General features: G+C 42.0%; 2 protein-coding genes across 7 annotated transcripts in view; one reads left to right on the top strand and one right to left on the bottom strand.

The window, feature by feature from the left end:
• BOLL (boule homolog, RNA binding protein) overlaps positions 1–2,188 on the bottom strand; it is a 45,882-nt gene extending 43,694 nt beyond the window's left edge. For 4 of the 6 annotated variants that reach the window (XM_080599964.1, XM_080599965.1, XM_080599966.1 and 1 more), the window contains exon 1: positions 2,119–2,187. The gene's annotated coding sequence lies outside the window, so the exon portion shown is untranslated. Of the gene's footprint in view, positions 1–24; positions 1,977–2,118 lie in introns of those variants that run through there. The other 2 variants (XM_080599963.1, XM_080599960.1) reach the window with 2 other exon arrangements.
• A 207-nt stretch (positions 2,189–2,395) lies between these two features.
• The window catches only part of PLCL1 (phospholipase C like 1 (inactive)), a 199,071-nt gene continuing 177,925 nt past the window's right edge, over positions 2,396–23,541 (top strand). Inside the window, exon 1 of the mRNA XM_080599883.1 lies at positions 2,396–2,782. Coding sequence (XP_080456009.1) covers positions 2,531–2,782 — 252 coding nt within the window. The 5' untranslated portion in view covers positions 2,396–2,530. The remainder of the gene's footprint in view (positions 2,783–23,541) is intronic.

Genomic DNA, 23,541 nt, shown 5'->3' with positions numbered 1-23,541 from the left:
GGACTGTGTCTGGCCCTAGCTTACCTCGCCAGGCCTGATTCTAATCCCACCTGCGGACTGATGTCCTGGTCTGTCCTCAGCCTGTCCCCATGGAGATGCCTGATGCCCTTGTGCTCCCTGGCAGGGGTGCTGTGAGTCGCTGCCCTGCCTGCCCCAGTGCAGACCCCAGCCCCTGCCGCATGCTGACACGTACAAGCCAACAGCACGCTTACTGCCTTTTAATATAACAGAATGTGGATGAAGTCAATCTGTTACAATTTACGGTTTTTGACTGGTTTCTACTCTAAAAAATTAAGCATGATTTCAGCCACTGTTGTTGTTTGCAAAGCGTACACAAATGGCAAATCACAAACAAGCAATTGGGCAACAATGGACTGCATCAGATCAGCCTACTATAGATATCTGTTAAATACACTCAACACCAAGCAATCTCTTTATTGTTATTTACTTCCTATAAACAGGCTTTTAGGGTAAAGCTTCCTTTTATTAACCTTTTTTTTTTTTTTTTTAAACAAGGTATTGAAAAGTATCAAAACCAGTTGCTCTTTCCTCTCAAATTCCTGCTTCTTCATATTTAGGAACAGCAATAGATACAGACATGTGAAAGACATCCAGAGGTGTGCAGTCAGAAATACAGCACTAAAAATAGTTACTGTTTCATTATCTTCTGGAGAGAAGTTTTACTGAACCGTCTCTTAGCTGTACTACACAACCTCTGCATCCTGGGGACAAAACAGATACAATTTGTTGTGTGTTCCCCATAGGTTTGACGTTTATGAAACTTATAAACTTCAGGATACTTGTAGGTCCTTTTCCATTAAAGATGTCAGATATCAAAGGTTATCATTTAAGGTGACAATAACATGACTTTAAACTTTTGACAAATGCATTTTTTCATTCTTTCTGCAGACATATCTGGAGAAGACAGATAAATCTCTAATTTGAAATGTTAAGAAATACCGTAGAAAGGATGAAGTTCTTTAGCGTACACGTATCTGCATACAACATGCTACAGACAGCTCCTGTTAGATGCAGCTATGACAGTACTTTGCTGTTTCCAAATAATTAATCTCGTGATTAAACTTCATATGCTTGCACAAAATGCACAAAAAAGCTGCGTTGTTTCCAGTAATAATTCTTCCTGATAGCATACTGCATTGTAATTACCTTTTCCATCATCTTTAAATTAGTTTTCTTAGGTTTGTTTGTGTGACAGTACGGAGCTATACAACCATAAGCTTTTGTTAGTGCTTCTTTCCCCCCCCTTCTTTGCTGTAATGCCTCGATAATATATTGACTACACTGTAAAATATAGGCTGCAACTGAGTCTTCCACTCCCTTACTAGTTTGTTCTCTCCGGTATTTAATGATCAACATTTCTTCAATGTATTTTTTTATTTTTTCTAGGGTTATGTATTTTGTGGCCTTTCCCAATGAAAAACAAAACAAAACTGTTGAACAAACACGTTACAATGTCATTTTTGGGGATCTAATTTAAATGGAAGGGCATGAGAAAAAAAGTTTGGTGGGGTTTTCATCTGTCCCTCATTTAGTATTTCTTTGTGTTGAATGTGGTAAATGCTTCAGTAGCCTTGACAAAAACTCTGTTCTTTTTTAACGTGGAGTTATAAATATGATACATAGTCTACGTATATAGCCATCACATCCGTTAGGTGGCAATTACGCCCTGCAGCTCACGGCCGGCTGAGGTAAGGAGCTACCTCACGTCTTCCCTGCCTGACCGCTGGCTGCCAGCAGGTGCCCACCTCAGGAACTAGGCAGTTCCCGAGGAACCCTGAGGCAGGTGAAGCTTTCTCAGCGCCGTCAAGACGGCGGCGGTAACTGCGTGGCGGCACCGACCGCCCCGCTCCCTTCAAGGCAGCGCAGCGACGCTCGGGGCCCGGCCGGCCGCCAGGGGCCGCTGTGGGCTCGGCGTGTGGGGCCTGCGCTGAGCGACGGAGGCTCGGCCGGTGCCGAGGTGGCTCCCTCCCGCCCTCGGTGCCGCGCCTCGCGCCGCGCCCGGCCCCTCAAAGCGGGCTGCACGCGCCGCCTTCCCGCGCCGCCTTTGCACCGAGCGCCGTGCAAACGCCCCGCGGGCACAGCCGCCGGAGCGCTTACCTGCCCCGCGGCCGCTCGCCTCCACGCGCCGGCCGGCCCACCTTCGGGACGGCCCGCGGGCACGCCCCTCGCCACGCCCATTGGCCGTGGCGGCGCCCTCGGGGCGGTTTCCGCGGCGCTGAGTGGCCCGGCGCGCCGTCCGTCAGCGCCGCCTGTCACAACACGCCCGGGCGCCTGTCAGAGCGGCGCGGGGCCTTCGCGGCATTTCCTGCAGCCCCGCTCCCGCCGCCGGCTCCGCGGCCGCCCTCGGGGATGGCCCCGCGGCGGGCAGGCGCCGCTCGCTGAGGGCAGTGCCGCCGGCCGCTCCCCCCGAGCCCCCCAGCCCCAGCCCCAGCCCCGTCCCGTCCCGTCCCGTCCCGTCCCGTCCCGTCCCCCGGGCGCCCCTCGCGGGTCGCCGCCGCCCGGCGGGGCGATGGCAGAAGCCGCGGGCGGCAGGGAGCAGCCGGCGCCTCCCGACGCCGCTCCCCGCGCCGACGAGGAGCCCGAGGCGGCCCCTCACGAAGCGGCGGCGGGCAGGAGGCGGGAGCGACGCAGCGGCGTGGCGGCCGTCGGGGTCGCCGAGCGCTTCCCCGGCGGCAGCCCGGGGCCGGCGGCAGCCCCGGAGCTCGATGCCGGCCTCCTGGAGGCGGCCCGGGCCGCTCCGCGGCGCAGCAGCATCATCAAGGTAAGGGCGGGACGCGGACCCCGACGGCGGCTCCGGCTCCGCAGCGGCGGCCCCGGGGCTGCCCGACCCGGCGGCGGCTTCCTCAGCACCGAGGGCCCCCCCCCGCGGCGCCCTGTGCCCCATCGCGGCCGCGGGAGGCGCCTGCAGCGGCGACGGGACGGCAGCGGCGTGAGGGTGCCCGCGCCGAGCCCGGGTGCATTTGTCTTCCTCACAGGCTCTGAGGAAACGGCCCCCTGACCGCGCTCAGCCGGTGCCGTTTGTTGGCTCGTTTTCCGTTTGGTTTTCAGCCGGGGGCTTGTGGTGAAGCGGGGCCGCCTCGCTGCTGGGCTAATCGTGAGCTGGTGTGAGGGTGCTGAACGGAGCCGGCAGGGCAGAGTTAACCGGCGTGTGGGCACGCACCGGGTGGTTTGCGCTCGGGAGGACGTCGGTGGGAGCGCTGCGGGTTGGGTTCGTCTTTGCGAAGGTGGCAAAGCACCAGGCAAAGCCCCGGCTCCGTGCGGGAAGCAAAGAACACAGACTTAGCGCTGAGAACTTAGAACATCCATTCCAAAGGGTGGATAAACAAAACGCCTGCTTTTTTTTTCATTTTAAAGCTTTAACAATTACAGGAGACCCGGGTAGTTAAGTGTAAAAGAGCCCGTGAGGGTCCTTGGGAAGTTCCACCTCGAAGTATTAACCATTGAGTCCAACAAAGCATCGAAGTGTGACTTTTAGTCTTCTAGAAGCATCCAATGAATATGATGGGAACACTTCCAATCTGAAGTTACAGAAACGCATGGATGCTTTGCTAAATCAGGACCAAAGTTCTGGAAGTGTTTTGGTGCAGAAATCCAGTTCCCTCCTGGAATTGTGTGAAGGTTTTGGAAATTGAAAATGCACAATCTTGGATGCAAATGAAAGCACACGTTGTTTTTGCAGGCTACACTAGCTCTATGAACTGTCACGAATGGCAGATATGCTTTAATGGTCGTGTGGCATTTTCACTATAGGTTGACATTTAGAAATATTATTGAGTGTAGAGACATATCTTCCAGCTGGAGAAAATTTCTTGAGATGCATCCTGGGATGGTGTTAATTGACAGAGATATTTCTGACAGATGAGAAAGTATTAATGTTAAGTAAGGAACTGGTAAGGCTGCATCTGAAATACTGGGTAAAATCTGTTTCATGTGTTTAGAAATGATGCATTCAAACTGAAACAGGTGGTAAGAGGGATAACCAGGATGGGTTTCTAAGGCCAAGGGATTGAATGCTATGTGAGCATGGTTTGCTTAGCCTGGTGAAATAATAGCAAAGGGGGATGTGGCTGATCTTGAGTGTTATGTTACAGAGTGAAAATGCGGTTTATAGGAAGCTTTAGAACAAAGGATGCCTGTACGTAAACCCGGTCTGGAAACTAGAAAACTATTGCAGACCATCGCTGTAAGGTCTGAATGGTCATGAGACCATCACTGAGTGGTCTCATGATAGAAATACTAAGAACAAAAAAGAACGTATTTCATCTAAACATTAATTGTTAAGGTGATGAATTAAATAAGATGACATGGTTGTGTTTGAAAGAAGGTATCTAAACCTGAGCATTTGCAGGCTGTGCATCTCTAAGGCATTATGCTGTTGGGACTCCATATAAAGCATGATTTGTTTTTCCACAAGGTTTTCTCAGTGATATATGTTTTGAAGCACAGTTTTCCTTGTCATTATACCAGTAACTAACTTGGAAAATACTCTTATTTCAGAAGAATTGAATGATTTATTTGTCTGCATCTTTTTGGGAATTTCAGGTGCCCTAGAAAATATTCATCAGGTGCTGAGTGCAAATGGAATTAACGTTTAGAAAGTAATGCTTATTTCATTTTTTCAGTTTTCAGCTGAAGGACTTTGATAAGCAGGAGTTCTGGTTAAGCATTGTACGTTTTGTAGCGGAAGGAATTTTGCAGTGTTTGATCGTATTCATCTTAATCTAAAATTTCTTTATGTTCAGGTAAGTCCATAGGCAGAGTAGCATTCCGTCACTTTCTTTATACTGATCTTATCAGGTGGAAAAGAGAGTTTAAGAAAGCAGTGCAAGCTGTACAGTAACGGCGAGTTTTAATTCCGCAGGAGTAGAACACTTGACCTATTCTCCAATTTCTTTCGCAGTTCTTTAAAGGTATACTTTTAGCTTGAGCAGTCTCACTGAAGTAAACAGAAAGCTTAAATTCTGTAGATGAAGGTGATCAAAACATACTTCTAACACCCTTTTTTTCCAGTAGTCTTCTAGAGCTCTGCAAGTTTCAAGGTTAGTGTCGGACACCGCAGTTCCAGTGGAAACCAGAGTTGCTTACATTGGAGGGCTTTGGTGTCCACGGGATAATTAAGTGTAAAGGACTGAACAGACTTACAGTATATGCCAAACATAATTTGCTGCAGGGAAGGTTTTTGAAGCGAGTAAAATATGAGCCCTTCTAGATAATCTTCAGTGCATTCAAGTGCTCTATATTTGGCCTCAGAAACAAGAGAACTCATTTATACAAAAAGAACAAAATGTAGCTGGAATATTTTTGTTCCCATTTTGCTTTGCTAATGTTCACAGCTTTGCAGATTAAGGTAAATTTGAAATAGCATCTATGAGAAATGATTGTAGCTGCTCCTGTACTTTGGAAATATTCGTAATACATGTGCATTAGTGGTTTTTTTTTTTTTTGTCTTAAATGCAAGAAAGAGGTAAGTAGTCTTACCACAGAACTGGAGCAAGAAAGGATTTTTTTTTTCCACGAGGAGCTTGAAATAAGCAGTGTATAATGTTTGGGAAACAGAATTGGAGGACAGGCAATACAGCTTAGAACTTGCCCCATTTTCAAATAAGCCTAAACATGGAGCACACGCATTGGCTAAGCTATTTTCCAAGTATTTCCATATTTCTTTTTTTCTTGTGAATAATCCAAGGCCAATTGTTTGAAAATAAAATGTTAATTATGACCACTTTTAGGGCAGGAGAATGGAAAACAGAGGTCAAAAAACTCCTTTCTTTACATGGAATGTTTTGCAACCTTTTCTGCTTCAACTTCTAAACAGCGTTGAATGGTGTTTTCCTTTAGCATGTTCCTTTGGACATCGCCACGTACAAGCATTTTAATAAGCAGGTAGGAAGGCTGTGTAATTCATTATGTAATATCTACTGAAAGATTTTGTAACTTTCGCGAAGATATTTCTGGTCAGTGCTTATCAGACTTCTCTCTCTGCTTTGTTTGCATGCAATACATACTTCTGTGACCATGTGTTTTTTCTTCCTGGATCTATATGAAGATACTATAGCAGATAACATAGCTCTGTGCTTTGTCAATAACACTAGACTATGTCCACAAGGTGAACTTCAAGTAGGATCTGCAGAATCAGACTTGAACTGTAGTTACAGCAGACCTATGAGAGCTTGTACTTTTAATGAAGTTCTTCCAAAGGCTACGTGCTTCTTTTTCATGCGCAGGTACTTTTTTTAAAGGCCATTTGAGTTACCCTTGTGCGTCATATGCTGCTAGTCTAAGACCTGCAAGGGCTGGGATTTTGCAATTAAATTGATTAGTGGAAGAGTGTCAAGATAACTAGCTCTTTTCTTTGAAGAAGTTGTATTTATCCTAATGACTTTTTTAGCTTTAAAAAAACTTATCATATCTTTCTTATCAAAAAGAATGCAAGGCTTAGTTTCTTCCAGCTTGTGTTTGAAAGCATGGTGACAAAATTTAAATGCTTAAAATACATGATACATCTGTCTGTGCACCATGGCTATATAACGTTGTTTTTTTCGGAAGACAGTGGAGTTGTTCAGGACTGTGATGATTCTGCAGTAACTTAGGTAGTGTTATGCTGTGTAAGCTTGCAACTAGATGGAAGAATGATATGCCTAGCCTCTTTATGGAAAGACTGCTACCAAACAAGAAATATGGTAAATCAGTCTGGAAAAAGGCACCTGGTGGGTGGTATTTAAGATCTGTGCAAATTCCCAAACATTGTGGAAAGAGTAACATGGAGCTGTTATTCCTTCTTCACAGAAAATGAAGTAGGGAAAACCTAGCAATAGCTACATAGCAGCAGGTTTAAAGTAAGTGAAAGTATTTTCTGACACAGCATGTAATTAAATCATGCACTTAACAGCCACAGAAAGCTGTGGCAGTCAGAAATGTAAACGGGTTCAAGCAGGTTGAAAATGATAAATTGATGAAGGAGAGCTTCACAAAGCACCAAAAGCATCTGGCTTACAATGTCCCTAAACTACAAGCTGTTGAGCTTTGGGAAGCTGCAGCAGAGGATTGATCGCTTTGTACTTTGTTTCTTGTGTGCCTATGCATACATATACTGCTGTAGCTGGGATACCCGTAGGGATTGACCTTTTTCTAACCTAGTAAGGAAAAACTTAGATGCACTGCTAAGACACACAAAAGAATTCTGTTATTGCTAGTGGAATAATTTATTAAAAAGAATCTTTTGTTAATTAGTAATTTAGAATTTGTGGGTCGCAAAGGCATAGCTATCTCTAATCCTTGTAATATTTTTATAACACCGCACCTGTATTCCATGCTGTTTTTTCATAAACATGAACTTAAACCAGAAACTATACTGGTTGCAGACCTGCTTTTGTCAAATGAATTACATCCAGAAGTTAGAAAAAGCTACTCCATCTCTAGTGGTGCCATGGGACTGTTGCATTTCTTGCTGTGATGCTTTCTGGTGGAGGCCTGTGGGCATTTCAGACTGGGCTTGACCCCTGCCCCTTCCTTCAAAGCCAAACAATCTTGGTAGGTCAAGTATTGCTGTGCCTAAGATAACAACATTGTAGTGAGCAGGATTTAGGTCCTGTGGAGTTCTTAGAGTCAAATTAGCAATAATGACTTTCTGCAACAATGTATACAAAGAATTTAACAAAGATTTAAGTGTATAAAATGTGATTCAGGCAGGATTTTAGGCACAGGGGTCCCATGAAGCTGTCTTGGGGGCTCTGCTACCTTCTTATGCATCTCTGGCTTTTCAGGGATTTAAGTTTTGTCAGAAAAGTTTCTTACAGATATATTTCTGTTGTGCATGCCCAGAGTTGTTTACACTTGCTGCTGAGCATTTTCATATGAACCTTGTACCCCAGCCAGTCTATGATTAATAGGTGAAGATTTCTTAGTTTTCTATTTCTTGGAGTCTTTCATGTTTCATTTAGACTTTGATAGTTTTTTTTTTTTTTTTTAATAGAATAAATGTGATTTCCAGCCATCTCTACACACAAGTAAATTGCTCTTTAGATTAATTTCCACTGAAGGAGAACTTGAGGCCTGGCTAAAAGTCCCTTAAAAATCCATGAGAGCCTTTAGTTATCCATTAGTGGACTTTAGTTAGTGCTTTTAAAATAAACAAACAACACAAGCATCTGGGGCAAACTGCTTGTATGAAAACTTGTAGTGAATTTCTCTGAAGTTGACTGCGAACTGGCCAGTGATTTGCTTGTCAATTGGTTTGATGTAGTACCTAATGTAACGCGCAGTCTCATTAAACATGGAGAGAAATTAGTAGTAGCACAGCGTTTGTTGTGCCTTTCCATACAGGATCATAATAGTCAAGATTATTTGAATGCCTTCCACTAAAAGTCTCTAAAGGTGACATTTGTCAAACTGGTGGGACAATGTCCTTTCGGTAGGATGCCAGCAACTGTAACTCAGCTGGTCTGGTGAGCTGCACACACAAGTTCTGGCAGGTCTTTTGGGGAAGTCATTTGCTAGATTTCCTAGGGAAGAGACAGCAGCTGTTATTGTCAGGAAGAGGAGATGAGGTTGGTGATAAAGCTTGGTTTGCTTTTGAAGTATGTTGTGTGCACAAAGACTATTATGCAGAATTATGTAATTGTTTAGGAATAATGTTCTGTTAGAGTGATGGCACTGGTGGGTAGGGCAGCAGCAGAGGAATGTTTTCTATGGTTTTGCAAATATGTTCAGCAGCTTAGTTAACAGAACCAAGTTTTCATATATGTGCTGAGATGCAAATCCTATAATCCTTATAATAATCTTTTATCGATTTATCTATTTTTTTTTTGTAGTTCCACTGAGATCAACTACACCTGTAAGAAAATGTTTTATTTGAGTTAATAGTACATTTGCTGCAGGGAAGGAGAGAAAAAATGTGAAAATGCAAGCAATTATTGTAGAACCAATAAAGCATCCTCTGTGGCGAAACATCTAACCGATCATGCTTACCAACCTAATTAGTCTATTTTTCTTTCCAGGATGCAGCTGGTAGGTGTAGTTCTTTGGTATACCTTGATGATTTTATTAAGGAATGGAGAATGATAATTAATATAAATATTTATACACTTATATTTTACTTTTTTTTCCTTTAGCCAATATGACCTGGAGGTTTTGTCATGAATTAAAGTTAAGAAACTACTTATTTTTTTGATGAATTTTAACTTCTGCAAAAGGCTAAATATGTTTACTGGATATTAAAATGTTCTGAAAACATGTCTTTGTATATGTTGGTGTAAGAGTGTATTTACCGTTGAAACATTGCTTTTAGTTCTTTCTGTTTCGTAAACACTTTCAGTTTTGAAGCCTGCTTATGCACAATACAGTCTCTGGGGAAATTTTCATGTCAGAAATTTGTTGTAATAGTTACTGAGTCTCTGAAACACGTTTAAATTGAGATTACAGTAATGTCTTCCTTTAGTCTCAGCACATTGTTAACTCAGATATTTATTAAGCTGGAAATCTCTGACCATTAAGGGTAGGTACAGGCTCTCATTTAAATAATTAACTGGAGGTACAGTGAGATGCAATATTCCTGTTCCAGAGCCACTTAAACCAAGAAAATTAGTTTGGAGATTATTTGGGGCACTATGTGTCAGGTGATTTTATTGTGGCATGCCTGTCTGAAGGTAGATCAAAGTCTGGAAGCTAACTGACATCAAAGTATCACTACCTTGCTAGTGCACTGAGAGGGCTTAAATAAATACATGAATAAATTCTAGCTGTGAACATATACTGTGAAGGTTTGATTCTCTTTCTGAGTTGCATGCTTAGGGGAGTAGTAACACTCACATTGCATCTTTGATAATCCTGGCAAAAACAGCCCTAAGGAGATAGGAAAAGAGAGGATCCTGAGCTTATATAACTCACAGCAAGCATTAATTGCATCCATACTGATTATTCCTAGGAGGTTCTCTTTAGGTCTTGTTAGGTCTTGTCTCTCCTGATTGACCCGTATCATGCTGCTTTGGTACTTCTTCAAGGGGTGGAGGGAGCAAGTTTTTTCTGCCCAGTACCTTGTTCGAGGATTCATAGAGAGCAGAAATCGGTTTGAGTACTGCATAGTTGTCGTGTATTGATTTGCATGCCTGTGAACAACTACAGATGGTAGATAATTAGGATGTTAGATAATTAGGTTTCCCAAATCCTTTTCGTTCACTGAAAGTTTGTTTTGGTAACTTGGATACAACTTGTGAATGTCTGTGATCTGATATCTATTCAGCATGAATCTGCCTTCTCTGTTAGATAACTTTCAGATAAGTCAAGGATCAGATGAAGTGCAGTGCTCATGGTTTATGATTTTTTGGACCCAAAGTGTCAAGTTATGTTGAGCAGTGATCCTGCAGTGTAAGATGTAATTACCTGGATAGTGTATTTTAGCTGCAGGCATAGCATGTTTTTAATTCATTAGGCAGTTCTGATGAATTGTGGATCTGTTTTAACTATAAACTAAAAAAGGTATATCTTCTTTAGCTCTTTCAGATAGCTTTGGGAAAAAAATGCAACCAAAAAAAGGAGTTGATTCAACGAAGTGTGAGGTGTATTTGTAATTTAAGAGGGACCTGCTGTTTATGGATGCACAGCTATACTCATCATGTTTTTGTACTCTGGTGTACCTTTCTTTGCAATATGTCTTGATGCATGTTCTAGAAGGTGTTCCTGCTTTAAAAAATGAAACCCAAAATCAAACGGGGGGAAAAAAAACAACAAAAAAAAAAAACTTCTGCAATGAGTATTTGAGAAAAAGATCCCCTGAGTTCTAGCAGTTCTGTAATTTTGGACCCTACTGCAACATCATTAAATTTGTGGGTATGTGTGCCTGCATGCTGTGGTGATTGCACAAGAACGTTATCTACATGTCTGTGAGGAAAAAGGTAGGAAGTAAAGAGCAATAGGAAGTAAAGCTCTTCGAACAGGGATCAGGTACAAGTGTATGGGCATGGCTGGAGTGGGGTGTGTGTGTGTCTAAGGGGGGTGGCAGGAGGATGTCATGGTGTGATATGGGGTAAGGAGGGGGGGCTGCAAGAGGGGACAAGGCATCTGCAAAGGGGCCAGAGGGTGTTTTAATTTTTTTCTTTATTGTCAGGATAATTTTTTTTTGAGAGAAGAGAATATTCTTCTTGGATTCTGGCAGTCTTATCCTACTGTTGCTATTTGAACAGAAATATAAAAAGCATTGTGTTTTACTTAATATTGTTTTCTCATAAGAAGCTTGTAAAATGCAGTATAGGCAACTCAAATGTGGATAATTTCTGGGTACTTGCATTACTTTATTTTTACAAGCTGTACTTTTATTTGGAAGAGCCGTATGATTTTATTTGCTTTGTTCATATAATTTAATTTTATAACAATTTTCATAAATATCTGATTAGAAGTTGCATTTTGCTTGTCTGGAGTAACTGCTGATCTCTGCAAGTCAGAGCTATCAGGGGAGAGTACTGTGAATGAATTACTGTAAGATCTCTCATCTTTTTTTCAATGAGGTTATGTAGGAGCTTTATGAAATGAATTTAACAAATGTACTAGCTTAATAAAAGAATTATATTCCATTGGAGTATGACACATCTCCAGGCTACCTGATATAAATAACAAAAAATTCTGTGAGCACTGGCTAAAACATAGACATTGGAATTCATTAAACAGACTAAAACCACTTTTTGTACGTGTTGTGTTTTGCAGTAGACAGAGCCCCGTCCCAGAGCCTGCCTGGAAGCTGTGCGGCCTTCAGCAGGAGCTGTGCTGGGGTTGGCCTCGCTCCGTGTGTAATGCCCAAACCTTGGTGCTGTGCTAAGTGCAAGTGGGTTCTGGGAAATGTGGATGTAGCCTTCTAATCTCATGTGAAATTGTTTGTGCTTGTGTATGATCTGAAAATGCAAGTCATACCATATATATAGCTTGTGATTTCCTTCCCAGTGTTATGATTTGCTGTGGCATTTGCTCCCTAAAGCGATGCAGATTTTGAGTACACATGTGATTTTGCAGTCTATGAAATCAGAGGCAGTTTTCACACTGTCATAGATGGAGAATGGATTGGCTGAGCTTTTGCAATATTATCATCCAATCACTGTACCCAGTTATGTGGCTTTGAATGTTCTTCTTCGGGTTCATAAAAACTTAAAATGTAGTTACTTTTTGTTATGGTGATCCTATGTGGAGCTAGATTAAGTTTTCTGGCAAAACTGTATCAGTTTAAACTGATGAAGAATGGATTTTAGGGGATTGTTTCCAGATAATGGTTGCTCCTATTAGAAACACAATAAACACCTTAGAGTAGAGGGAAAAAAGGTAGAAGTGACTTAATAAACAAAAATGCACTTGCCTGAAGTTACTTTCTTGGCAGTGTTGTTGTGGGGTATGCATGTAGAATGCCTGTTAAGAAATATATTTGCATTCCATACTTTTTTTTCTACATCTTTATGGGCAAGTAGTTCATTTCAAGGGACTGAGCCAGATCTCACCGAGATCAAATTAAAGCCTGTTAACTGACTGCTGAATGTTTTCCTAGTGTCCTTGGTCACCAGAAGTAGCAGTGTTCTTGGCAGCAATGCCTCCTGACTTTGAAGACTTGCTTTTTTTTTTTTTTCTTTCCCAAGCCATTATATATTACTTACAGTATGTTATATTCTGCTCCTGAGCATAGTTCAGTCCAAAAACTGTTGGCTTCCAGCAGATGCGGCATCTTTCACCATAACTATGTCTCATGTGCTGTGAAATGCGGAATGCCTGTGACTGTTGGAGTGGCATTAAGGGGACTGTCCCTTTGCCTAAAGAGTTTGCTTTTTGAGGGCGAATGCCTTGACTTCCATTTAGATGGGATCTGATGCTGGGTGGATGGCCTCATTTCTCAGAAAGAGATGAGCTCAGAGAGGAATGAAGAGGAACACAAAAGGCAGTGAGATGGCAGAGCAATGCGAAGTACAGGAGGTGCCAGAAAGCTGCACCTTGTTGGCAGGGTTGTGCACAGTGCTGAAGATATCTAAAGAAGGGAGAGATTTTGCTGCAGCTTTTCAGAGAATCAGGACATGAGGTCTGCGAAGTAACACGCACGACCTTAGGACTACATTCTGATCCCGTACCAGTAGCTGGTAATGCATCCAAATAGGAAAGGACCATACATTTTCTTAGCTTTAGAAAATTGACATGTAGCTGCTGTCTTCCATGTATCCCTTCTCTGTAGAAGGAGAACTGCACATTTCCTTCAGACCAGCTTTTAACTTCTCCAAAGATACTCGGCTCTCAGCTTGAATAAACTGAGCTCTATCCCACTGCAAGTGCATTTGGCATCACTTTTAGAAATTTGAGGATTTGAAAGGAACAGCGTGGGCACAGTGTTCCATTCACTGGAAGAGGAGAGGAAAGATGAGCTTTCTCACGTAAAAGGTTGCAGCATTTCCTTTCTTGTTTGAGTCATTGTGAGACAAAAGACGTGACCCTGCAAAGACAGACCATTTATGTGGTTTAACAGCAATGTAACCCCAAATTCTTTATTTCATTTGCAATGTCATTTGCCTTGTTTAGCTATCAGTACACCTACTCAGGGACTGCAGAATGCCTCTAACTTGTGGTGTATTGCAGCCAGGAGCACATATTGCACAGTTCTCCAAATATCATTCAAGGAAAACAATGAAGTATTTACAGGTCTAGCTAGGCTGAATATTCAAAAGAACATAGCTCCACTTGCTCAGTTTATTATCTGTATGCCCATCTACCTATGTATTGCGCATACTTTGCATGCCTACAGTAATTCACAGATTGTTACGTTGAATTTTTAGGCTAGGTTTTGCAGTGTTACACAGGTATAGCAGTGGGAGATGGTTGTGTTGTTTACTCTAGTGAACCCAGGAGCTAAACTTTGTAGTTATTGTGAAATACATGTTCTCTTCAAAGGAGAAAAAAAAAAGGCATAATTTGAGTATTGCAGCAGAGGTGTATGTATAAGAGTGCAAAACATGAGTTTCACTGCCAAATAACTTTCCCATATTGCAAGTGCTTGTTAGGAGTTATCTGCTACTTTTTGGCCTACACTAAATACAAGTTACAATGGTTTATTCAAGAAGGATTAAAAAAAAAAAAAGTGTATGGACCACTCTCAATTTTAAAGTGAGATATTCATCAGGAGTTAGCTAAAATTCAAGGTGGTACCAGGTTATCTACACAGCCATTTGCTTTAGTCCTTACTGAAAGTAAGCTTGTGTGGAAAAATACCAAGGGACCTTTTCTTGCAAGGTGGAGAAGTGCCTCTGAAATGAGTGCCAGAAGAGCCAGAGAATGCAAAAGCACAGATGTCGCTCCCATAGCGCAGTGGGTTTGCTTGAAAACTGTTGTGCTTACTTCCAGTCTGAGCTGGCAGTTTCTGCAGAAAGCTGCTGTGCACATTGCTCTGAGTAGGAAGCGGTGCTGGCTGTATCATGCTGCTGTGACAAACTGCAATCCTGAGCAGTCTTGTGCCAGCAGAATTGCTTGCCTGGAGGTGTTGTAGTCCTGAGACTTTATTTATTTTTCCCTAGGCCTGTTGCATCAAAGGAGGATTTCATCCATAGTGCATTTAGATAGAAAAGACTACTTGAGAAGCTTTTGGCAAAACTGCTGGCATCAGAAGCAAATGCTGATCTTCACGAGTGCTGAATATTGGCGGTTGTAAAGGAATGCCATCATTTAGGATAGGAACAATGAATGACCCTGTAGAAAATAACAGTAATTTGTGGTTTGGACAGTGGAAATGACTCTTGAATCTTGACTGTGTGTAAAGAGTGTTAAGAACACTGTTGAATTAATACAACAGTACATGAACTTCTATTTTTAGGAGTTGATTGTGATTCCTTTCTGTATTTTTAGCGGTTGTTAATAGTGCATTTTCTCTTCAGGAACTAACTTTATTTCCAGTTACAGGTTCATAGCTGAATCTATGGGCTATGTTTGGATATAATGTTACATAGCCCTTTGGGCTTATTATGCTCCTATGCAGTAATTAATGGATGAATGTAAATATGGGGATAAATGGTGGGAAAGAGAAAAATATTGTAGAAAAGGTGTACATTTGCTGTGTGTTTGTATAACTTGATATCACCAGTTATTTCTCAGTCAGGAATCTTGGCTTCTCATTTATCTTTATGCCAGATTTTACCCTGCTTCCAGATAGTAGGCAACCGATTTCCTACCTCTTCCAAGTTTATGAAAATGCTTTTTTTGTTTGTTTTGTTTTGTTTTCAGGGCTTTGCCACTGTATATTGGTTGCTGTATAAAATAATTTTCTTTTGACAAAGTATTCAGGGTGTTTGTCACACTGCTGTATTGATAGTGGCAGTTCCACTGCTATTATGATTTTAAATCTCTTCTAGACAAGGCTGGAGAAGTTAACTTCAGCAGCATTTAAGACTCCACACATCAGGGATGCATTAAACATCTTTCTGGAAGGACCTGAGATGGCTGTACATATTACAGAGCTTTTAAATGAGCTTCTAATGATGTCAGATGACTCCCTAACAACCAACGGATGCCAAGCTTTTCTCGCGTTCTGTGATGATTTAGTGATCAATAGCAGTAAAAGAATCCAGGCAATACAGTGGAGTGTATTGCTACTCATCTCAAATGGTTGTTTAACTTTAAAGATAAGCTTCATGGTGTTTCCAGTGATAACAATGATTAATGCTTCCTTTGCTGTTGACTGCTCTGTACTCCTGTTTTCTTCCTCTGTAGGGTTTGTAGACTATATGAGAAGTTTACTGCTGTCTCTCCCAGCAGGTCACTTCCAGCCATGCCTAGCTGCTACTTAAAAGTCTCATTATGATGATGGATTCATATCTGGTTTTACAGATCTGTCTGAGTGCCTTCTTCCTGAAGACACTGCTGTACTTTGTTCTGGGAGGTGTGAAAAGCAAGAAGAGAAATTGACCTGCCTATAATCCTATCTGGAAACATTCAAGGAGTTGGAGAACAGCCTGGGGCATCGTTCTGATCTGCTCTTTAAAGTAGATTGTGCACAGTGCAATAATGGGCTTCTAGGGGAGGGACTATTTGGCCAGAAATCAGAGCTTGCAGAGAGTTGTTAACTGCAGGGACCTTTACCACGCTCCCATGTAAATGTTCTGCTGGAGAAGATGCAGCTTGTGCTTATTTCTCTAGTGTCTGCTTGGAGCTAAAGGTGAGGAGGTTTTGAACACTGTATTGGTGAAACACGCAAAGGTGCAGGATAGTAATGTCATCTTATGGAGAAGTGTGTTTTCCCTTGAAGGACAGGCAAGTGAGGGTGGTAGAGCAGTAGGTGCTTGCTAGCAGTCCTGAGGCAGGTGGAGGCCCGTTTGATAGAAGAGTAATTAGAGTAGTTAACACAGATTACAAAGGTTGTGATGGACCTATAAAATACAGCTGTTGGACTGGGGCATAGGGAAGGGGGAAGTATGTCATGAATCCTGTTCAATTTCTTGATTAGTATTTCTCCTGTAAGTTCCCCCCCTGCCATAAGAAAGGATCATCTGTGTGTAAGTTTGTGTTTACCATGCTTTCTGTTGGGTGAAGCTGGTGTGTTGGGTGAAGTCAGAACAGAGGGGGTTGGCGTCACTGAATGCATCTGCTGGCTTGGGGAAATAGGCTGGATGTGGACAGCCCAGGCACACTGGGAGAAAGCTGGCAGTGTGATTTAATAAGGCCTTGGCTAAATATTTTGGACCTTTGCTGGAATTTGTCAGCTGTTTTTAAATATGTGCTTTATCTCATTTTTACGGCCAAATGCTGCTGCTCTTTTCTATTTTTAGTCTTATCTTACTGCCTAAAAATAGGACACTCCATTTTATTGGAAGGAAAATGGTCATCAGTTAATGATGAAAATCATTAATTACGTTGTCAAACAAAATCATACATCAGCAAACTTTTGTCTGTGTGGTAATGTTTTTTACCTTGTATGCTGGAGTGCAATCTATGATACTTTGAAACTACAGCAAGTATGCTGACTGCTCTCCAAATGGCTGCTCTGGTCAAGGCACTGCTGTGTTGATCAACCTGTGAATCCTGGCTTGGACACTGATTCCCCTGATTCATTACCCACCACAGCCTTGTTACTGTCAACTTGCAATCTGCCCGTTGCTTTTGATTTCTGGCTTTGCCTTCAGTGGGGGATTCTTTGCAAATGGGAGGCCAATAAGGTAAAGATGTAAAAACGACACGTAAAAGTCCAGATAAAATCCCTTCTGAAAACTTTCAGGAAAAAATAGTGCTTTTAGTTTACGGTCATTTTGATTCCTTGCTGGTGAAGGTTCAGCTCTTGGTAACACATTTTGGTTTAATGCATTTAGTTAATAAGTCTTATTTCTGCACTATCCTTGCATAGTTCAAAGCTGGGTGTTAATTCAGTTACTCAGGTGCTTTTGGGGTTCTGCCTGAGACCACCTTGTGCCACAGTTAGGGTATCAGGGCTTGTCAAAGCATGCAAGGGTGGTTCACTTTGGCTTAAAGACTTATGCTGCAGGCTTCTCTGCTTTGTCATCACTGAGCTGGTAAGAATGACAATAGCCTGTTGTCAACAGGCTTTAGCATTAATGTTCATTTTTTTAAATCGTATTTTCATATTTCTTTAAGCTTGTGTTGTATTTGACGAAGTACAGAGCTATGATTTCTGTTTCCTTAGTGGACTCTACTGGTGTCCCAAGACTTCAAAACGTGACTGTTTCTGCATGAAGGCTAACTTGGGATCATGCAGAAGTTGATTTATTTTGTTTACCTTCATAGTGCTTAAAGCTGTGTTATTTTTGTTGCTACAATAACTTTGTGGTGAGTTTTTGGCTTGTGTAACAATTTCAGAGTTTTTTTTTTCCCCTATGCTTTGTCTTTTTGGGGATGAAAAAAACAAGGCATTGGATAAAGAAGATAAAATAGTTTGTGGGCATTTAACTGTGATGATCAGATAGGAAGACAAAGAGACTCTCTAATCATAACATCTACAGGAACACCATGCAGTAAAAGTTGTGGTGTGTGAGTGTGAGATCTGCTTCCCAAGAAGCAGAATAGCTGCAGCACTAATTTTAAAAATGAAGGTTGGAGGAGGAAATGAGAAAACACAGAAAGACAGCAAAGATTATTTCCTTGAATGGGAAGGGAGTATTTGAGATGGAGTATCCCTCTCCGGAAGGATGAGACTTTTAAACCACTGTCTTAGAGATGAAATGAATTTTTTGACTCCATCCAACTTTGAGGATGTCAGATTTCTCTGTTGTGCCTGCTAACAGTGAGGTAAGAGAGCACGCTGTGTCTGTCGTGCCAGGTTTTGTGGGCACAGCCCCAGCCTGGCTAGGATGTGTCTGCTGGCCCTGGCTGTCCACCCTGTGTGACTGGGGTGAAGCTTCGCTCCCTTCACAGTAACTTCAATTATGTTGATGTAAATGATAACACCTCCTCATAAATACGATAAATATTGCTTGTGTGTTGAGTTGCTGGCTACTCTTATAGCAACAGCTGGTTTAAAATCTTAGAATATATGTCCTGTTATCTTTCTGCAAATGATCCATCCTATTTGCATGTAAGGATGAAGAGTGTGTATTCATTACTTTCTCAACTAACATGAAAAGCTGCAAAGCCTTGGATGCTGATCCTGGTATGTATTCAGTTTTTCACATTCTGCTGGACTGTGTCCTAAAGCTATTTAAGTTTCTTATTTTTCCAGACTGGTGGAATCATTTTTTCCCTAAATTTTTTCCCTTTTCAGGGGAATAATGATTTTTTTTCCTAGCTTCATTGTTTTATACAATTTCACTGAAGTGAGTTACTGGAAATAACTTTATTTTTTATATATATATATATAATAATATATACATATAAATTTATATAATATATATAAATAATAATATATAAATATAATATTATATATATATATATTTTTTCTGGCAAGGCTGAAACAATTTCACCTTGGGATTTGGTCAGCTCTGCTGGAATTTGTATGTTCTCCCCACGCTGGATACCTTCCCTCTGGGCTTCCCCCTCTCCTTCTGGACCTGCAGTATACAGTGTGGCAGCGTGACAATCCAGGCAGGCCCTAAAAAACTGTTGACAAAGGCCTTGCTGGAAACTTAGTTTCTTGGCCTTTCGAGAATCCTTAACTTGGAGAACCAATTGTTTTGCTGTCCTTTGGTTTCAATTGTATTTCTCAAATCTTGATTACTCAGTTTGCTTTTAAAGAAAGCCTTCCCTTCCCCCTCTTTTTTTAAATAAACTTTGATGCCAGTGCAAAATCCTTCCCTCTGCGAGGAAGAGAGCTTCTGCAGATATGTGGAAAACTGCCTGAGGAAAGGATGGAAATGAGAGAGAGAAGATATTTCATAGACATTTTCTTGATTACCGGTTCCTGAAATCAAGACCTCCTGCTGCAGTGTAGGGAATCAGAATTGCTCATCATTTCATTTTTTTTTTTTTCCTCTGTCCCTGTAGAGTTGTATGAAAGATGGTTTTAGTTGTCTTTCCACATTCCTTTTGAACTTCATTTATTTTGGGAAAAAATACTCCAAATAATGTTGTATTTTATAGGGCCTATAAATAATAATTTCTTCTGACTGTAAAGAAAAATACAAGGCCTGCTTAGTGAGACTGCAGATGAGATTTCAGTTATCCATACTTAAGTAGATGAGGAAAGTAACTGAAAGATGGAAGTAGCTTTACGTTAACCAGTTTTCTGTAAAACAATGGCAAGACCTGGGCTGATTGAACAACGTAGTGAGTTATTTGAATGTTTGACAAGTGATGAAAAACCTCAACCTGCAGTTTTTATGGGGGAAATAAACTTTCATAAGTTTACTTTGGATACAAATTAATAGGGATTTCAGAATGATCATTTCTGCGGCCAAATAAAAATATTATTTCTTTGAGGCTATTGTTACCAAAATTCAGCAAGTTATTATTCTACTCAAAATCTTTGTAGCTCTTTAATTTTTCAAATAACATATATGTTTTCATAATGTTACAGTCATGGGAAAGCAAGTCTGCTGTCTGTGGAACAGCTATTCCTGCTGCTTCTGCAAAATACTTTTACATGTGTGTTTGTAGAGAAAAGGTGTATTACTTTCCCATCCTGTGAAACTCAGGAGACTGTAAGTACGTCCAAACCTCCTCCTTCCACAGGAGGGGATCACCAAGAGAAGTGCTTGGTGTCAGCCACCAAACAGGTGTTATTCTTGCATGTTGTATATTGGCTATCTGGACAGAAACCTGTTTATTGCTAGATTTGACTGTGTGAATTGTAACACATTTTATCCTTCAAGGATTCTTTGGTTTATAAGAGAATCTGGTCTCCTCAAAAACCTTTATTTTAGTAGGTTGTCCCATGTAAGTAACATCTCATCGAAAAATTATCTCATTAAAAGTTGTAAGGGTATGTGAAAAGCCCTAGGACAGGAGGAAGTGTACTGGCTGGCTACTCTGCCTGGAGCCACTGGGATGTATGAAAGGGGGAGTGAAGAGTCACACGAGGTTTATATGTTCACAGTAGGTCAGCATGCAGAGACATGTGAGCCCACGTGCACTTGCGAAGTGATTTTTTTTTTTTTTTTTTTTAAGAAATTTAAAACTGAGCTCTGGAGGTTGTAGTTTAACATAGCAGTGAGAACTGAAAATTCTGCAATTCAGCCTGGTTTAATTTCTTCCTGTAACTCATTTCTGAGTGTTTTTGCATGTACAAGCTCTCATTTTGTTTTTGTCCATTTATACATAAGTAACTTCCTATTATTGATTTTTGCAATAGAACAGCACATTATTTAAGGCCAAGAAGAAATTCTGAAATCCTATCTGCAATTTCTAGCTCCAAATTTTTGGAGTAGCCGATAGAACAAGTCAGGTAAACTGAATTGTGTTTTTCTGGAGGGTTTAATTTTTGGAAACAGTTTTTTCATCTGCAATTACCAAATTACCATACTTGGGTGATGTAAGAAGCTTTGCAGGATGCATATTACATAACGTTCTGTGCCTTTTTTTTTTTTTTGCTAGGGTGTGTGAAGAAGCAAGGCCCACTTAAGAATGCTCTTTGTGATGGTCCCCATCCTTTCAAACTTGCTGTTGGTGCACACAGGGACAGCTGCTACAGTGCTGGCAACTCCTCAAGGAGCCCTGCCAGCTCCGCATTTGGGTGGGGAGGTGGGGGGAGAGCTCAGTGTCTGCGACTGGTGCTCAGGTCCTGCTGGTGGCCCTGTGCTGTGGCTGGGTGCGAGGGGACCTGATGGGGAGTGGAGGGTATTTGAGGAGCAGCTCCTGCATCTTAGGGGTGGGGGCTTGTGGCTGTAAGCTAAGAAGGACAGGGAGGTTGGGGGTGTCTTGTGGAGCTGCAGGTAATGCTAGGGGACACTGTGTTCATTCCTCAAAGCCTTTTGTTCCACAGAGTTACTTATGTGACTTCAACCTCTAATTTTCAGAGGATGTTTATGCAAAAGTGTCATTTCTTATCTTCCTAATGCTAATTTATTTTTTGCTGGCTTACAATGACCATCCCAATTGCCCTCATGTTCTTCTCCCTGCAGGGTTGCGATGTTGGGCCTCTTTACAGAGTGTGTGGTGAAGTGTCCTTTCGTTCACTGCCCCTCCAGCTGCTTTGTTTTAGCATATCTGTTTTCTGATGATCCTATCCTTGTATTAGCTGAATCTGTAAATATTTTTATTGCATCTTTGTTAGGCAACATGTTACTGCGGAATGTTTTGTGACAGTCTTATGGTTCCAAATTAAGGAAGCTTTCAATTTTTTCCCTGTAATCTACAACGTTTTGGAGGCAAAATTTACTTCCTACTGTAAAGCAGTATTCATTTATAAAGCAGTATTGTAAATACTTTAAATATTGCTTTTCATTGTAAAGCTTTCCTGACATGACCTTAGCATGGTCATTTCCTTAGCATGACCATTAATTTAACAGAATGTGATGGTTTAGAGCAAGCTCTCTCCCTTGGGTTAGTTTACTGATAATTCTTTTCCTATCAGATAGAAATGATTTGGGCACATTAAGTTTAGATGCAGGCGGTAGTTGTCTTACACAGTTGCGATTTGGTTAAGATGTGTTTTAGCTAATTAAGCCATGTTAAAATATTATGAAAAAGCCAATTAATTGAAAACACAAAACTTTTTTTTTCCTTCTCAGTTTATCCTGTCAATACCAGTGGAAACCCATTGCTGCCTTTTCTTTAGTTCTGTTTTTTAGAGGGATTGACCAGGCCATGTGTATGGTGGGATCTTCCTTTCATCCAGACATCTGTTGGGTAAGCAACTCGGCCAGGCAAGAGCAGTCCAAACGGTTCCTACAATGCGTTGAAGACAATTTTCTGACGCAGGTGGTGGAGGAGCCAAAGGGGCGGGGGGTGCTTCTGAACCTTGTCCTTACCAACAGCGATGGGCTTGTTAGGGATGTGAAGGTTGGGGGCAGCTTGGGATGCAGCGCCACAAGATGGTGGAGTTCAAGATGGAACTTGGTGGAAGAAGTAAGGCTAAAAGCAGGATTGCTAACCTGGACTTTCGAAGAGCCAACTTTGACCTCTTCCGGGATCTGCTTGGAAGTATCTCCTGGGCTAGGTTGCTAGAAGGCAAGAGTGCTTGTGAGAGCTGGGCTACATTTAAACAGCACTTCTTCCAAGCTCAGGATCGGTGCACCCCTAAGAGTGGGAAATCAGGGAACGGGGGCAGGAAACCTGCATGGATGAGCAAGGAGCTAATCGATAAGATCAAGAGGAAGAGGCAGGTCTATGAAATGTGGAAAAAGGGCCTGTCCTCTTGGGAGGAGTATAGAAGTGTTATCAGGGCCTGCAGGGACGCGACGAGGAAGGCTAAAGCCCACCTAGAGATGAGGCTTGCAAAAGAGATGAAAGATAATAAGAAGGGTTTTTTTAGGTATGTAAACAGTAAAAGGAAGACTAGGGATAATGTGGGTCCCTTGTTGAACGAGGGGGGTGTCCTGGTAATGGGAGATGCCGAGAAGGCGGAGATACTGAATGCTTTCTTTGCTTCAGTCTTTGCTTCGAGGACTCCCCCCTGGGACTCGTCGACCCTGGTGGGGGGAGAAAGGGGCTGGGAAATGGAGGGCTCCCCCCCCTGTTTGACGAGAGGGTGGTTCGGGAGTGTCTGAGCAGGCTCAAGGCACACAAATCCATGGGTCCCGATGGGATGCATCCACGTGTGCTAAGGGAGTTGGCAGAGGTGATCGCTGAACCGCTCTCTATCATCTTTGAAAGGTCCTGGAGAACAGGAGAGATGCCTGAAGACTGGAGGATAGCCAATGTCACTCAGGTCTTCAAGAAGGGCAAGAAGGAGGATCCGGGAAACTACAGGCCAGTCAGTCTCACCTCTGTCCCTGGAGAGGTGTTGGAACAGCTCGTTCTGGATGCCATTTCCAAGCAATTGGAAGAGAAGAATGTTATGAGGAGTAGTCAGCATGGATTTACCAAGGGAAGTCATGCTAGACCAACCTCGTTGCCTTCTACGATGACATCACCAGCTGGGTAGATGGGGGCAGATCAGTGGATGTCATCTACCTTGACTTTAGCAAGACTTTCGAT

Source organism: Anser brachyrhynchus (genome assembly GCF_964034855.1).
Source record: "Anser brachyrhynchus genome assembly, chromosome: 7".
NCBI classification, from domain to species: domain Eukaryota; kingdom Metazoa; phylum Chordata; class Aves; order Anseriformes; family Anatidae; genus Anser; species Anser brachyrhynchus.
The sequence above is the reverse complement of the archived record's forward strand: the minus strand, read 5'-3'. Positions and strand labels throughout refer to the sequence as shown.